At 55.3% G+C, this 14733-nt stretch overlaps 4 protein-coding genes across 9 annotated transcripts; 1 reads left to right on the top strand and 3 right to left on the bottom strand.

The window, feature by feature from the left end:
* Positions 1-23: 23 nt before the first annotated feature.
* slc25a1b (slc25a1 solute carrier family 25 member 1b) lies at positions 24-3881 on the bottom strand. The gene is made up of 9 exons (XM_049737602.2): positions 3479-3881; positions 2089-2196; positions 1921-2020; positions 1681-1819; positions 1525-1609; positions 1337-1441; positions 1140-1255; positions 1000-1073; positions 24-931 (listed from the first exon to the last, which is right to left on the bottom strand). Exons 1-9 carry the CDS (start codon positions 3591-3593, stop codon positions 817-819), a joined length of 957 nt encoding a protein of 318 aa, XP_049593559.1. The 5' UTR covers positions 3594-3881; the 3' UTR covers positions 24-816.
* On the top strand, positions 3075-7379 carry zgc:56235 (Voltage-dependent anion-selective channel protein 2-like). Of its 4 annotated transcripts, none has more exons than XM_049737589.1 (9): positions 3075-3211; positions 5007-5077; positions 5143-5192; positions 5705-5857; positions 5941-5993; positions 6070-6291; positions 6398-6548; positions 6617-6674; positions 6861-7379. In XM_049737589.1, exons 1-9 carry the CDS (start codon positions 3135-3137, stop codon positions 6950-6952), a joined length of 927 nt encoding a protein of 308 aa, XP_049593546.1. In that variant the 5' UTR covers positions 3075-3134; the 3' UTR covers positions 6953-7379. The 4 variants fall into 4 exon arrangements, with proteins under 4 accessions (XP_049593546.1, XP_049593545.1, XP_049593547.1 ...); XM_049737588.1 differs by lacking the exon at positions 3075-3211 and adding an exon at positions 4322-4490; XM_049737590.2 differs by lacking the exon at positions 3075-3211 and adding an exon at positions 4500-4601.
* A 105-nt stretch (positions 7380-7484) lies between these two features.
* Positions 7485-10421, bottom strand: tor4aa (torsin family 4, member Aa). Of its 3 annotated transcripts, none has more exons than XM_049737562.2 (3): positions 10206-10421; positions 8797-9222; positions 7485-8686 (listed from the first exon to the last, which is right to left on the bottom strand). In XM_049737562.2, exons 2-3 carry the CDS (start codon positions 9220-9222, stop codon positions 7871-7873), a joined length of 1242 nt encoding a protein of 413 aa, XP_049593519.1. In that variant the 5' UTR covers positions 10206-10421; the 3' UTR covers positions 7485-7870. The 3 variants fall into 3 exon arrangements, with proteins under 3 accessions (XP_049593519.1, XP_049593518.1, XP_049593520.1); XM_049737561.2 differs by lacking the exon at positions 10206-10421 and adding an exon at positions 10031-10155; XM_049737563.2 differs by lacking the exon at positions 10206-10421 and adding an exon at positions 9744-10014.
* Positions 10422-10570: 149 nt separating this feature from the next.
* brap (BRCA1 associated protein) lies at positions 10571-14623 on the bottom strand. Its single transcript, XM_049737637.2, is given in 14 exon segments — positions 10571-10983; positions 11065-11204; positions 11277-11380; positions 11452-11541; positions 11611-11720; positions 11794-11932; positions 11988-12063; positions 12452-12600; positions 12669-12782; positions 13253-13442; positions 13549-13657; positions 13660-13717; positions 13790-13962; positions 14257-14623. Coding segments are annotated over 14 exon segments (1758 nt in total). The 5' UTR covers positions 14336-14623; the 3' UTR covers positions 10571-10756.
* Between the last annotated feature and the right edge of the window lie 110 nt (positions 14624-14733).

Below are 14733 nucleotides of genomic sequence, written 5' to 3'. Positions count from 1 at the left end.
ACACACACACACACGCAGGCAACTTTTTCATTAAGAGCCAATGTTTATTTTGTTTTGTCAGCCTTTACAGCATAACCAGTAAGAAAGACTTAAGGCACAGGAATGAACAACCGGGAAGAGAATCTTCCCAAAAACTTGAAGAAGCCCTGCGTAATGGAATATATTAGTCATGATTAAGGCATATACTGTATACAGGTAGGCACGTGCCAGGCCAGGCCAGGCCGGGCCAGGCCTGCGCTGAGGTTATCAAGTCAACACCTGAAGTAGCATGTGCACCCAACGCACAATCAAACTCTGATGTGGCACACTAGACATCATTTAAAAATCATTTCGTTCATCTCATAAAAACTCTTAAAAGCACCCAGATTTGGTGGAATGGCATAGAAGGCACGATTAGTGGAACTTTGTTCTTATAAATCATTCTTTCAAATAATCAGATGACACTGACCGGGATGGTGAAACAAAGAAAAACCTAATAGGCACTTTGACAGCCGAATCGTTTCCAGAGCATCGTCGAGCGAGCTAATTGCATACATAAGAGGACTTTAAAATCTTCAAGTATCATTTCTTGGTCCTTACATGCGTCACCTGCTTTCTCGCCTCCTTTTAAAAGAAAGTCGTCGTTGCCGCTGCCTGCTGTCGCTGTGTTCCCGTCCGTTCAAACGCTTCCAGAGTTACAAGCCTTTTCCTGACAACAGTGCTTCTGCTGCACACCATTATTATACCTTCAATAAAATCAAAAATCACTTTTCATTTGCGCGCCTCGGCTCAGAATTCAACCTAAAAACTGAAGGAACCCAGAAGTGTCCGCCTGCGTCAGTCTGTCTTCCAAACTATGTTGAGAACCTTCACCACCTCTTCGTAGATGATGAAGACAATGGCCACGTCCAAGCACACCCGACCCAGGCGAGGTACGGTCCCTTTGTAGAACCTGGGCAAGCGTTGAGCAAAATGTCAGCTGGCACTACCACGGCTAAGCGGTCCAAATGTGCCACTTACGCCCGGGGCCCCTCGTGTTTCATGATCTTGACGGCGCAGTCCATGGTGCTTTTGTACTTGTGCGCTTCCAGACCCTGTCGACGTGCACAGAAACAACCGTCGTTGCCTGCCGAGGGGGGTCACCCAAGTAATAAACCCACCTGCATTCGGGTTTTGATCACATCCAGCGGCGTGTTTCCAAACACGCTGGCGGCGCCGGCGAACGCTCCGAACATTCCCGTGATTAAGGGGTTGATGTATTTGTCGGGGTTGTCACCTTGTCGGCAAAAAAACAAAACAAAATCAAAACATTATGACATTGCTGCTCCGGCGTGCTCGTGGTGAAAGGAGAATTCACCTTTGTACCAGTTCCTGAGCGAGGTCATGACGTAGAAGCGGATGGCCTGGTTGGAGCCTTGCTTGAGCACGGTGGCCGTCAGACCTTGGTACGTGCCCCGAAGTCCTGTGCGCCGTCCACAAACAAAACTCGTCTTCACGACTTTGCTCCCCCCCCCCCCCGCCCCGATATGTGCATTTTTGTGTGACCTTGCGTTCTGATGATCTCGCGCACGCCATGAAAGAATCCCTTGTACTTGGGGTTGGCCGAGGTCTGGTCGTGGATGAATTTGACCTGCGAGGCAAAGGGCAAATCAGAGCAGAGCAGAGCAGAGCGCGGATGGATGCTTGGTGCTGACGCCTGACCTTGACGGTCTCCATGGGGCAGACGACCAGGACGGCCTCGGCCACGCCGGCGCCCAGGCCGCACAGGAAGCCGCGTTTGCTGTCCAGCTTGCCGCTGCCGTCGCGCATCTTGTTGCTCAGGAACTCAAAGACGCCGAACCTGGCAAAGGGGACGGCCGCTTGGCACGTCACTCGCTCGGGCCCCCCCAGAAAAAGCTCGCGTGGGACGAGCTTCGGTCGGTCGAAGGCGACCCGACTCACCTGACGGCGGCTTTGGGGATGGAGCCGTAGAGCAGCGAGCTGAGCCCGCGATAAAGACCCCGGACGCCGTGGCCGCTGACCGTCTGCTTGACGCAGTCGCCTGAAAGGGCAAGCGTCAGCGGCGTCCGCCGGGGGGAGCCGGCGCGCCGAGCCGGCGGCTGCACTGACCGATGCCCTTGTACTTGGGCGGGTTGGCCTTCTCGTCCAGCTGCAGTTGCGTCTTGACGTACTCGGTGGGGAAGGTGATGCAGATCTCGATGCCGCCCGCGATGCCACCTGCACAAGAATCCGTGAGAAATTGTGGCCGGAAAGAAACGGAACCGCTTTTTCATCATCTGCAATATTCCATTTTGTATTTTTGGGTGCAAAAAAGAATCCCATTCAAACATTGCCCCCTGAAAACATTCAACAACCCTGTTGCGTGATGTTCTGTTAACTTTGGGAGCATTTGGACACTTGAATGTTTGGATTGCAAAATGTGGAAGGACCTGAAACGGGTGAACGCTCGCAAAAAGCCAGCATAACTTGCTGCTGCTGCCTGCAGCCGATTGGCTGAGCGGCTGGCGGCCTGAGGACACGCCCCCTGACGCCAGTCCACATCAGAGCTGAGCTTTGCCACCCGCATATAACTTGTCATGTTTTTTTTTGCTCTCTGGCATATTGAATACATGCTGAAATGCCTTCAATATTTTTAATTGTCCATCTTGAAGTCTGGACATAACGTGTCAAAGACGAAGCTGTTTTTAGGCCACGGCACAACTTGGATTCTTTTCAGGACGCCCGCTGCCACACAAAATGAGGCCCACTGTGCTCAGGCTATTGTGCTTTGTCATCGCAGCGTGCGTGCGTGCGTGTTAGGGGCGCTCTCTCGGCACACAGTGCAAAGGTCATGGAGTCAACATGAGCAAGAAGTTAAGAAGAACTTTTGGACTTTCTGTTTGTGCAAGTGTCAAAGCCATGTCATAGTAACGATTGAACTGAATGAGCTACATTTGAACAAACTACTGGGCTCCTTTTTTCAAATAAAAATGTACAATTAAAAGGTTATGATATTAACACGCGTTAATATTTGGTGAAATATCAGGGGGAAAAGTGAATATTGCCACCCTTCGAAGCCTATGGCGACATACCTCATTGTATTTTATCGCCGCCTGGTGGCATGGAGGATAGACAACATGTTTTCCTCGATTTGGAACGACATATGATTTGGCTCCATGGCCAGGCATGAAAAAGAAACATTTTCATCAACTAGAACGACACGGTCTGGTTTGACATCCAGTGCTACCCTGAAGTAGGTATTTTAAGGGGCTTATATGCATGCTAATTCAAGTCATTTCAAGAGGGCACTTTTATTCACAACTCATTCGATAGACGAGTAAACAAATTCAAGTCGGGATAACGTCAAGTATGATCAGACTTGTAATGCAAGGCGAGCGAGCGAGCGAGCGAGCGAGCGAGCGCCTTCTGTTCTGGTAGTTTGGGCACGCCTTTTAGAACTTTGGGTTGACAACCTGTGCACCCGTCGTTGCAGCGCCCGTCGGCCCGCCGAAATTCTTACCTGCCAGGATGGCCTTGCCAGGGTGGGTCAGCTTGGCCTTGCCTGCAGGGGCCGCGGCGGCCAGGCTGTGCGTCCTGCTGTGGAAGGGGTTCACGAAGCGCGGCTGTGCAGACATGACTGCGGACGGTCGGTCGGTCGGTCGGTCGGTCGGTACTCAGTGCGGCGCCGTGAGATGAAAGCTCATGCAGCCCCGCTGCAGCTTTGTGCACCGGGCGCGGTCCAAAGTGCAACGTTCGGCCCTGACCATTGGACTTGGGACTGCGCTCGCTCGCTTCTCCCTTTCGGCCTTGTCGAAGACTTTTGACAGGCAACTTTTCCTCTGCTGTGCATGCCTGCCTGTGTGCCTGCCTCCTTTCTGGTAAACGTCGAGTCAGGCGCGGCGCGGCGCGGGGCGGGGCGGCGCGGGGCGGGGCGGCGCGGCGCGGGGCGTGGCGGAACCGCGCGACACACCCCACCCACCGACCCACCCACCTCCTTTTTAAAATGTGGCCACTCGCATTTGAGTAAGGGGGGCCTGCACGGGGACTTGAACGAGGCACAAAAACACGTCAAAAAACATGAAACCATGTCCGTACACTACACATTTACAAAGGACGCTTGAGAACATAAAGATGGATCTTGTGATCACTGAACTACCCATTAACCCGCTCGTGTGACAGTTGATAATATATATACGGATATGAAATACGAGCTACGCAAACATTTCGGCTTTGACATTGTATTTATCTTCTAAGTAGCTCTTTGGCCATGGTTCCGGTGACGTGTTTCCGTAGATGGCGGCGATTTCGCTCTTGGCCTCGCAGTTGCTCTTTGAAATGGGCATCCTCCCCCCCCACGGCGCATGCGCACTGCGTTGCTTGACAGCGCCCCCGTCCGTCGTGGCGACTTGGAAAGAAGCGAGCTGTCAATCCGCTCAGCATCCTCACGCAAACCACGACCAGCACAGGAGCAGCACAGGAGCAGCAGGACTTTGCCGGCTCCCTCCGCTGACGGGCCCCCCTCCTTTGGATCGGTGAGCTGAGCAGGAGGCCGGCCGCCCGCCATCCGCGCGGCCCCTTTGGCGTCTTGTCGCCGCTCGCGCACGATGGCCATTTTGCCTCACTTTGATCGCGTTCTGTCCAAGGTTAGCTAGGAGCTAAGGAGCTGGAGCTAACGCTTGCTGGCATTATATAATGACGGACGGACGGACGGACGGCTCGCCAGCCTGGCATGCATCGCTTAATCCCGCTTCTTTTTATTTGCCTCTCGTCGGCTTCACTTGGCATCTTGCAGGCGGGATTTGACATCAGCAAATGGAGGGAGGGAGGGAGGAAGGGAGGCTCGTTGCTGGGTGGGCCGACCTAGCTGTCACCCGCGCGCACGCGCACCCTTTGTCCCTTTGTGTCCTTTGTCCATCAGCAAAGATGCTCCATCGAGCATTTATTCAAAGTGCAGCAGCAGCAGCAGCAGCACACAGAACGGGATTATTCATCCTCTCTTGTTTGTCTCCATGTGACGGACGATAAGATAGTTGCGTCTTGCCTTGCAGCATCATGGCTGTGCCACCTTGCTACGCAGACTTGGGCAAAGCCGCCAAGGACATCTTCAGCAAAGGCTACGGTGAGTTGCGAGCGGCGTGGCCCTGACTCGTTTGACACGTTGTTTGACTTTGTCCCTTCTTGCAGGCTTTGGACTGGTCAAGCTGGACCTGAAGACCAAATCTCAAAGTGGTGTGGTGAGCATCTCCCTTTCTTCTTCTTCATTTTCCTTTTCCCTCCAGATGCTTCCCAACAAGCCCACCAACACGCAAGGCGGCGAGTGTCTGAGGGTCTATCTGCTCTTTGTCCTTATACCCTTTGACCCCCACCCCGTCCTCTCCTTGACTCCGCCCCCTCCTCGACCACCACGGACACGCGGCGTAGATGGTAAGACTGCCGTGACACTTTGGTCGTCGTCATCATCATCGCGGTCACCTCTGTTTGCTTGAGTTCATCTTTTTCCTAATTATAATTGACAATTTGTGAGAAAATGATTTCTACTGCCCCCCCCGCCATACTCCCCCCCGCCCACGCCATGAGGAAATATCTGCCTGCCTTTTGCATCTTTGTGTGTTTCTTCATTTCCTAACATGCCTGTCAACGACCTTTTGTATCATATCAGCATTGCGTAAGGGCATATTGCGGCGGCGACGGCAAATGGAGCGCTGGCTGCGGAAAACGTGCCATGGCTTGATTTTTGTGGCTGCAGGAGTTCAACACGTCGGGCTCCAGCAACACTGAGTCGGGCAAAGCGGCGGGCAGCCTGGAGACCAAATACAAGATGAAGGAGTTGGGCCTGAGCGTCAACCAGAAGTGGAACACCGACAACACGCTGGCCACCGAGGTCACGCTGGAGGACCAGGTTTGTGGCGCGGAGAGGCTAGTGCTAGCGCGTAGCGGACGCTTGATAAAGGTTTGGCCGGCCACACTTGTGTTTGCCCGCAGCTGACTCGAGGCCTGAAGGTGGCGTTGGACACGTCTTTTGTCCCAAACACGGGGTGAGAAGAGCGCGTCGGCCTCGTTGGGTTGCGTTCTGAGCGCTGGGTGTTGAAAAGCGGGCCGGGTCTGTTGCAGCAAGAAGAGCGGCAAGCTGAAGACGGGCTACAAGCGCGACTACGTCAACTTGGGCTGCGACGTGGACTTTGAGGGCCCCGTGGTGCACGCCGCCGCCGTGCTGGGCTACGAGGGCTGGCTGGCCGGCTACCAGATGGCCTTCGACACGGCCAAGTCCAAACTGGCTCAGAACAATTTTGCGCTGGGCTACAAGGCCGGAGACTTCCAGCTGCACACCAACGTGTGAGTCGGCAAAGCCCGTCGCTCGGTCGGTCGGTCGGTCGGCCGGCCGGCCCGCCCGCCGCTTCACCTTGCGCGACGTCATCAAATTGCCTCACTCCTTTCTCAGTAACGACGGCACAGAGTTCGGCGGCTCCATCTACCAGAAAGTGAACGAGGCGCTGGAGACGGCCGTCACCTTGGCCTGGACCGCCGGCAGCAACAACACTCGCTTCGGCATCGCCGCCAAGTACAAAGTGGACGCCGACACTTCGGTGTCTGTAAGTGGACACCGCGCGTGCGTGTGCGCGTGTGTTCCTCTTCTTCTAACTGTGATTGCGTCGCGCAGGCCAAAGTCAACAACGCAAGTCTCATCGGGGTTGGATACACTCAGAGCCTCCGACCAGGTCAGCAGCACATTGACACAAACACGCCTGCATATTTAAAGTCAGCACAGCCTTGTGATTTCAAAAAAAAAAAAAAGAGCATTAGCCTACTTGGCACTTTTTTTTTTTCCCCCCCCTTGGTCGTCGAAGCAGGCAGGGAGGTGCGCTAGCCTAGCTTGCGGCTAACCCGTCGCTCTCCCCTCCCAGGAGTCAAGGTCACACTGTCGGCGCTCATCGACGGGAAGAACTTCAACGCCGGCGGCCACAAGGTGGGCATGGGCTTTGAGCTGGAGGCGTAGAAGAAGACAAAGAAGAAGAAGAAGAAGACAAAAAGAGCACCATCATGTAGCTCCTCCCCCACACGCCCCGCCCCGCATCCCACCAATGACACGCAAGCATGTTGACCATGGAGATGATGATGATGATGATATGCTGCTGGTGCTCTTTGACTGACCGTGCGCGAGTGACGTCTCTTCCTGCAGAGGGTGGCCGCGACCAGCGTAGGCAGGTTGTCGCTAGGTGAAAACAACGCAGCGGAATCTCCCGCTTGTTAGCATTGCTAGCGAGTAGAGTTTGCTTTTCGACCCGATTGTTTTCATCTACTGTGGCACCTCAAAGTGTTTTCCTCGTTTTTGTTTTGGGTCTTATCATCAGCGTGACGTCGACCTCACTTTTCCATGTCATCAACTAGGGCAATTGTATGATTAAAGCAAAACAGAGATGCTCCTTTGCGTTTGCTCATTGGACACCTTCACGGCTGCGCCATGGTCTTCTCTCCTGTGATGGGGAAAAAGCTCAATTTGACTGGATTTCTTGAATCATTCCAAAGCCTTTCCGTCTTTGGGAGAAATTTAATGGCACAGAAGGAATTTCTAAGTTGACATTGAGCTAGCTGCCAAGGCGACGTAGCACAGTGAGTAACTGTTGAATTCACTTGCTGGTTGTCTTCATGACAACGGAGAGAAAGCGTGCGTGGCACTCGTGTCCTTCGCTTGTCGTCGGTACCTTTTGACGTTGCCGATGATCGAGTGACAGGTGAGTCTTGAAGCTGACTTGAGATGTTTGCAGATCAAAGGAGCAGCTCTGCTCTGCTCTGCTCTGCTCTGCTCTGCTCTGCTCTGCTCTGCTCTGCTCTGCTCTGCTCTGCTCTGCTCTGCTCTGTCCAACTCGGCCGACCCTGCGGTCGCGTCGCGTCGTGTCCCATTTTGTCAGCCGGCTCACAGCAAGTTGACCTTGGCCACCACCTGCTTGCATCCGGTGACAGCATACTCCCTCCCACCCACGGCGGGATAATACTCAATCTCTGCCGCCAGCTGCTCCATGTGGGCGCGGTCCGGGTAGAATCCCTCGCGGCTCATCTCGTCCAAAAAGCACTCCATCACGTGACTTCTCTCCAGGAGGCCCAGCGGCACCACGTTCACCTCGGTCCACAGGGGGTGGCGGCCCTCCAGATGGCGCCGCAGCTCCGGCGCCAGGAGCTCGTGACTGGAGGCGTTGCGCAGCAGGTGCCGGGTGATGCGCTCGTGTCCGAGGTTGCCGAGGATCACGTAGACGGCGTTGAGGAACTGGTTGGCCTGGGACGGAGCCAGCAGGCCCAGCAGGGCGTCCAGGATCTGGCCGTGCATGTGCTCGGCCTCGTCCAGCACAAAGAGCGGGATCTTCTCCTCTCGCTCGCCCAGCTCCACCGCCTCGGAGACCAGCGAGAGCAGTTGCTGGGCGCAGCGCGGGGCGTCGGCCTCCAGGGGGCAGTGGTGCAGCGCAAAGTACTGAAGCACCAGGGCCTCGCCCACCACCGAGCGAAAGTGTCCCGCCAGGAGGCGGCCCAGGTGGCTTTTGCCCACCCCGCTGGGCCCGTGAAGGGACACCACCAGCGGCCTGTTGTGCACGTAGGTGGATAAGTAGTCCTTCAGGTGCCACATGAGCGCCTCCACCGCCCCCTGCTGGCCAAACACCTCTCTGCGCAGCGTCTTCTCCAGACCCTCCAGGTCGTAGCGGATCACGTGGTCGTCCAGGTTCTCGATGGCGTTGTACACCTGACGCACAACGAGGATCGACCGTGTGGATCATCCCGGTGATAGTCGTGACTCGGCCTTGAGCGAGAGAGCGTGCGTGCGTGCGTGCGTGCGTGCGTGCGTGGGCTCACCTGTACAAAGAGTATGGCGCTGAGCAGGTAGAGACAAAACTCGGCCGGGCTGTGCTCCTGTCCGGGGGCTTTCCGGCGCATGCTGTTAGGGTAGAGCACCCTCCTCTTCCTCCTCTTCTTCCTGGGAGGCGAGCAGGACACCGGCACGGTAGCAGCGTCAAAGGTGAAGATCTTGGGGCTGGTGCGGGTCGGGGCCCCTGGGAGGCCCCGCATGGCCAGCGCCATCTCCTGGCGCCGTTTCTTCTGGGCCTGGTACTTGTGCTTAATGCGGATGACGGCGCGCAGCGTGGACGACACGCCCAAGAGGCTGGCCGCCGGAGCCATCATGGGCCGGCTCCCGCCGCCACCGCCGTACTCCTCCTCCATGGTCTCCTCCTCTTCCTCCTCTGTGTGGGAGGATGACGAGCTGCTGTCCTGATCAGTCATCTACCCAAGAATTGTTCAATTATTCATCCTGCGCAAAGTCCCAACAACAACCCAACTTTTCCTTCCGCTCAAAGGGGGCGCAGCCAAGGTGACGCCCAGCCAGCCAGTCTGATTGGCCGTCGGGAGCGATGACCTGCCGCTGACCTCTCACAACCTGTCAATCGACAACATTTTGCTGGTCTTGTCTGTCCTCTAATGTGTTTTTACAACACACACACACACCATTTTGGCCCCTCCACCATGATGACATCAGCCACTTCCTGCTGTGACACACACGCAAGCATGTGCGCACGCACACGCACACACACACACGGAGTCTTCGTGGCAGCTGGCCTCTCGCCGCTTCACTTACACAAATCAAGTGTGACGTTGTTTAAAGCATTTTGTTGAATCCTTTCAGACAAACAACTTCTCTTCTTCACTTTGCTGCTGCTAATACGAGAAAGAGGTGCGAGCGCTCGGGCGACGGCTTGGCTTCATTGCGTAATCCACAAAAATGTGGTTTGAATGGAGAAACTTGCCTCCCGTCAGTTTTGCGGCCGAGTGAGGTCCCCTTCCTGCTTGATAACGCTACGACTGCTACTCGTTGAAACTTCCCCTCCGACGTTCAAAGATGACATAGCAAGTTGATTTGAAAACCAGGTCCCGCCCCCAGCAACAGACCGTGAGATGGACGATGTTGGCCTCAAGAGAAATTCAAGCCATGAGCTGGTTGGCTGGCTAGAGGCTGGCTAGAGGCTGGCTGGCTGGCTGGCTGGCTGGCTGGCTGGCTGGCTTGCGTCACGTTCAGGTTGCCGCAAGCGCAGACCTGACGAGGAGGCCGCATTCCAAACGTCTGCCGGCTGGCTCCGCTTCCTTCCCCATCAACACACATAGCGCAAGCACAAGCAGCGGCGACCTTTCTTCCTCAAGTTTCACGCCAAGAGAAGGCGTCAAACATGCACCCCGCCCCCCCTCCCAAAAGCAAACAAAAACGGACTCACCTCTGTTAGGAGTTGAACGTGCTCACACTACTACTCCGCTGCACACCATCGTGCACTGTGCACTGTGTGTGTGTGTGTGTGTGTGTGTGCGCGCGCTGGCAGCTCCGCCTCCTTCATCCTGCTCTCATCTCATATGACAGCACATTACAACACTTCCTTCTTTTGTTCTACCTCATGGAAAACAGTCAGCCAATAAAACAAAAGGGAAAAAAAACAGCGGCAGCGGCTCTGCTCGTCTCTGTTGGCGGCTCACTTTAAAGCGAGTGCACTTTCACTTGGGAAGAAGGAAAAGAGACATCAAGCCAAAGCAAAGGAAGCCATTGGAGGGGCACGTCCACTCGGCCGAAAGAACAGCCGGCCGCGGCGACGGCATGAATGAGCTCTTTTATTTGCCGTGTACCATGTTCTGACAGCATTTGACATGTTATTTGCAACACGGAGCAAAAATGCCACGTTAGGTGTCATTTCCAAAGGCGCATAAATAGATTAAGAAAAGACGGACGTATTTACATGCTCCAAAGTGCGGCCTTTCAAAAGTCTCAGGACGCTTTCTACTTCCTCTTCCTGCCTCGGCCCCTCCTTCCTCTGACGGCGTCGGGGGGGCCGGCGTCGCCCTCGGCGGCAGCGGCGGGTCCCGCCGCGATGTTGATTTGGCCTTCCTGGATTTCATTCCGCGTCTCGTCAGGAAGATGCTGGATGTGCTGCTGCGTCTCCAGATAGAACATGACGTCGCGCAGCTGCTCCTGAAGCTCGGCCATGGCCTGGTCCTTCTGCTCGCCTGAACACAGCGGCAACGCCAAGGCAACTTGAAGAGATTTGGATCGCCGCAATTTCGGTGCATTCTTAAAAGGGTCCTCACCGCTCTCTTTGGCTCGGCGCTCCTCATCAGCTAGTCGGGTCTGAAGCTGCGTCTGGTTGGCTCGCAGATATTTGTTCATCTCCTGCTCCTCTTTCAACTCGTGGCTGAGTTTCATGACGCGGCCGCTCAGCTGCGCGCACCTGCCATGCCACGTGAAACGGTGTTTTTTGCATGAAAGATTGACGGGTGCCTCGGTGGCGCTCCGAGCTTACTTCTTCTCCGTGCTCTGCTTGTCTTTGCCGATTTCTCCCAGTCGGCGTTCCAGGTTGTCGCAGCGCTCCAGAGTCTCCTTGAACTTTGCCTTCATGTTGTTGATCTGTCTCACACACACACACACGGAGGTGAGTGACTCCCAAACACCATGACAACAAGGACATGGCAGTTCACCTCCTGGGCCGTCTCCTTCTCCAGATGAACAATCTTGTTCTCCCAATAGACTCGCTGCGACTCCAGCTGGCTGGTCAGCAGATACGAGTACTGCGGGAGAAGCGCCGTGCCCGTTAGAACCCGAGGCGGCGAGGGGAGCAGCCTCCCTGCCGTACCTACCTCCAGCTGCAGGGAGTCGATCTTCTCGGCCTGGCAGGTGTCCCCCTCGCACTCGTACTGAACCATCTTGCCGTCTGACTTGCTGGCCACCAGCCGATGGACGTAGTTGTCTGCCGTGAGAGCGACGTGGCAGCATTAAAGGCGCACGTACGTGCGTGGCAAGCGGGCGACGGTCGTCGCTACCTCCGGCGTAGTCCCACACGCGGTGGTTGGTGAGCTGCATGGCGTAGGTGTGCTGCGTCTCCTCAAAGTGCTTGTAGGCGTGGCGGCTGACGTAGCGACCGCAGCCGATGTGGCCGCAGATCAGGCAGATCCACAGGTTCTGGGGGCAACAAGGTTACCCAGGGCACGAGGAGCGAGACTCGGGCCTTCCTTACCTCCTGCACGCCGCACTCAAAGCATTTGTTTTCTTCCACCGGCTCGGGAGTTTGACAGTAGCGACATACGGGACACCTAAACGTGACACCAAAAATCAGCTTTTGGCAAGAGGGGGTGGCCGCAACTCGCTAACAGCAGCGACATACGGGACACCTCAACGTGACACCAAAAATCAGCTTTTGGCAAGAGGGGGTGGCCGCAACTCGCTAACAGCAGCGACATACGGGACACCTCAACGTGACACCAAAAGTCAGCTTTTGGCAAGAGGGGGTGGCCGCAACTCGCTAACGCCACGCGACGCTAACTTATTACATCAGTGTGGCAGTATCGAATCGGTGGGTATGAAACGCCCCTCCTGAGCTAAGCTAGGAGGGGCAAGTCGTCATGCAACTCGGGACACAATGTTTTGAGGTGGCGGGCGAGCCGCACGCCCTGGTGCGGTGAATGCTGTGGCGCCGCTTACGATGCGTCCTCCCATCGCTGCAGACACTGACTGTGGAAGCTGTGGTTGCACAGCGTGGTGAGGATGCCGTTGACCGACTCGTCCATGCGCTCCAGACACACGGTGCATTTGGGAAGCTCCGTCAGCTCCATCACGGGCAAACTGGCGCCCTGGAAGAAGCGCAGCAAGTTCGTCGACAGCAAGATGGTGGCGCGGCGGCGGCGGCCGCGCCACGCACCTCGTCCGACTTGATGACTTCGGCACGCTCCACGTAGACCAGCTGGCACACCGCCTCCTCGATGGAGTTGAACTGGCGGCCGTTACACGTGGCGTAGAAGCTGTCTGCGTCCGCCTGAGCCAGGGTTAGCGTCGGAATTACACTTTGGAACTTCTCTTGCCTTTTTTTCTCAGGTGCTTTCAAATATTTTTTGCAGAAGATTGGTCTGTTTGTGTCGTCTCAAAATGATATGTGGTGTACTTTTTACAAGCTTTAGAGATTGTTTGAGTCTAAACAAAGCCCCCAAAAATAAATAAATAAATAAATATATATAAATATAAATATATATATTTTTTCCGGGCACTCCGGTTTCCTCCCACATCCCCAAAACATGCTTGGTAGGCCGATTGATCACTCCAAATTGGTGTGAGTGCGAGTGCGAATGGTTGTTTGTCTCTGTGTGCCCTGCGATTGGCTGGCAACCGGTTCAGGGTGTCCCCCGCCTACTGCCCGATGACGGCTGGGATAGGCTCCAGCACGCCCGCGACCCCCGTGGGGACTAAGCGGTTCAGAAAATGGATGGATGGATATGTAAGAGTTCAAACCTGCGTGCTGAACTTGATGAGCACCATGTACTGGTTGGGGGTGGAGTCTCGGATGATCTTCATGTGCTCCATGACGTCATTGAAGGGCGCCATCAGCTTCATCAGGTCGTGACTGGTCATGGTGGCAGGAACCGTGAGGATGCACACCATGGCGCTGCGCCTCGCCTCCTCCGTCAGCGACGTCATCTTGCTGCCGGGGAACAAAAGAGAATGATGAGGAGAGCGGAAGAAGACAAAAAGTCGGTGAGCGTGATGCCACCAAAATGACGACGCATGCGTGCGCGCGCGTGTCCAACTTGGTCTTGTAGAGGTGCAAGATCCCGTGCACCACCTCCACTGACGGGTTCCCGCTGAAGAAGGAGATTTGCTGGGGCAGCTGCTTGGAGGGAGAGTCTGGGGCCGACGCCGACTCGGCTCGCTTGCCCTCTGCGCATCCTCCTGGTTCTTCGCCACCGCCACCTTTGTCTACACCGTGAAGCACATCGTCGATTGGCCAGGCAAAGAAGATGCAAAAGTACTTGCGACCCAAAACAAAACAAGGTTTTCACCTGGGCTGGGTTCAAAGGTCTCGATGACCATGTCTCCCATGGATCTGCTGCCCATGTGTTGGTGCAACACGGCGCTCCTCTCCAGCTCAGATTTGCCGCTCAGGGCCAGCCTGGCCAGGCCCAAAGATTTGTCCTCAAGTTGCTCCTCCGACATGCCACTCACTGAAAGCAGCAAGAGTGAAGGTTAGCAGGTGCTTGCTGCAGGGCTGTGAGGGACGTTTGAAGGCAACCATTGGCTTTTCAGATTAACAGATGAGAAAACTTCAGATGGCACAAGTAACTAATAAGGAGCGATTCGCCCGGCGTGTGAACAGTTAACATGATCCACTCGAATGCAAACGATTGCGGTGCGTGTTGCGACAATCGTCTGGTCCAGCTCGTTAGCCGGCCGGCTAACGTCAACGTTCGTCGCGGTCCGGTCCGGCCCGCCGGCCCGGCCCTGCCCTGCGTACTCACCGGCCGAGTAGCGGAAGCCTTGCGGGGCTGGAGACTGGGCGGCGATTTCCAAGCGGATGACCACCAGAGACACGCTCATGTGTTTTGTCCACGCAAAATCCCACACAAAGAGACAAACGCAAACCAAAACAAGGCAAGGCAAACAATGACAGCTAGCTTCGCAAGCCTTGAAAACTCCAGTGAGCGCGCATTAACGTCGTGCTCATAAACGTCACACTAGTGGACACTCAAGCGCAAATATATCAAAGTTAGCTTTGATTCGTCCACATCTTTCATAGGACAGACCTAAGCGACAAACTTCAGGAAGCTTCGGAAGCGCTATTACTACTTCATCTTCTTCTCCCTCCGTTGGCGGATTACTCAAGGAAGTCGTTTAAACGCTATCGCCACCTAGCGCCTCACACGTGGATGGCAGTACGCATGGGCCTTATCAGTTTCATGAAGAATTTCCAACACGGATGTCTAAATTCTGTCAAT

This window comes from Syngnathus scovelli, chromosome 13, assembly GCF_024217435.2.
Source record: "Syngnathus scovelli strain Florida chromosome 13, RoL_Ssco_1.2, whole genome shotgun sequence".
Taxonomy (NCBI): domain Eukaryota; kingdom Metazoa; phylum Chordata; class Actinopteri; order Syngnathiformes; family Syngnathidae; genus Syngnathus; species Syngnathus scovelli.
This window is presented reverse-complemented; position numbering and strand designations above follow the sequence as displayed.

What these genes read in the sequence shown, in the direction of transcription:
- zgc:56235 (XM_049737589.1), top strand. Translation starts at nt 3,135, where the DNA reads ATGGCCAGGCATGAAAAAGAAACATTTTCATCAACTAGAACGACACGG. An exon ending in AGGTCACGCTGGAGGACCAG is followed by an intron (nt 5,858 to 5,940) that starts GTTTGTGGCGCG and finishes GTTTGCCCGCAG; the next exon opens with CTGACTCGAGGCCTGAAGGT. An exon ending in CACTCAGAGCCTCCGACCAG is followed by an intron (nt 6,675 to 6,860) that starts GTCAGCAGCACA and finishes CTCCCCTCCCAG; the next exon opens with GAGTCAAGGTCACACTGTCG.
- slc25a1b (XM_049737602.2), bottom strand. Translation starts at nt 3,593, where the DNA reads ATGTCTGCACAGCCGCGCTTCGTGAACCCCTTCCACAGCAGGACGCAC. An exon ending in TGGCAAGGCCATCCTGGCAG is followed by an intron (nt 2,197 to 3,478) that starts GTAAGAATTTCG and finishes ATTCTTGTGCAG; the next exon opens with GTGGCATCGCGGGCGGCATC. An exon ending in GCCCAAGTACAAGGGCATCG is followed by an intron (nt 2,021 to 2,088) that starts GTCAGTGCAGCC and finishes TTGCCCTTTCAG; the next exon opens with GCGACTGCGTCAAGCAGACG.
- tor4aa (XM_049737561.2), bottom strand. Translation starts at nt 10,096, where the DNA reads ATGTGTGTTGATGGGGAAGGAAGCGGAGCCAGCCGGCAGACGTTTGGA. An exon ending in GAATGCGGCCTCCTCGTCAG is followed by an intron (nt 9,223 to 10,030) that starts GTCTGCGCTTGC and finishes ATTCTTGGGTAG; the next exon opens with ATGACTGATCAGGACAGCAG. An exon ending in GCGCCATACTCTTTGTACAG is followed by an intron (nt 8,687 to 8,796) that starts GTGAGCCCACGC and finishes GTTGTGCGTCAG; the next exon opens with GTGTACAACGCCATCGAGAA.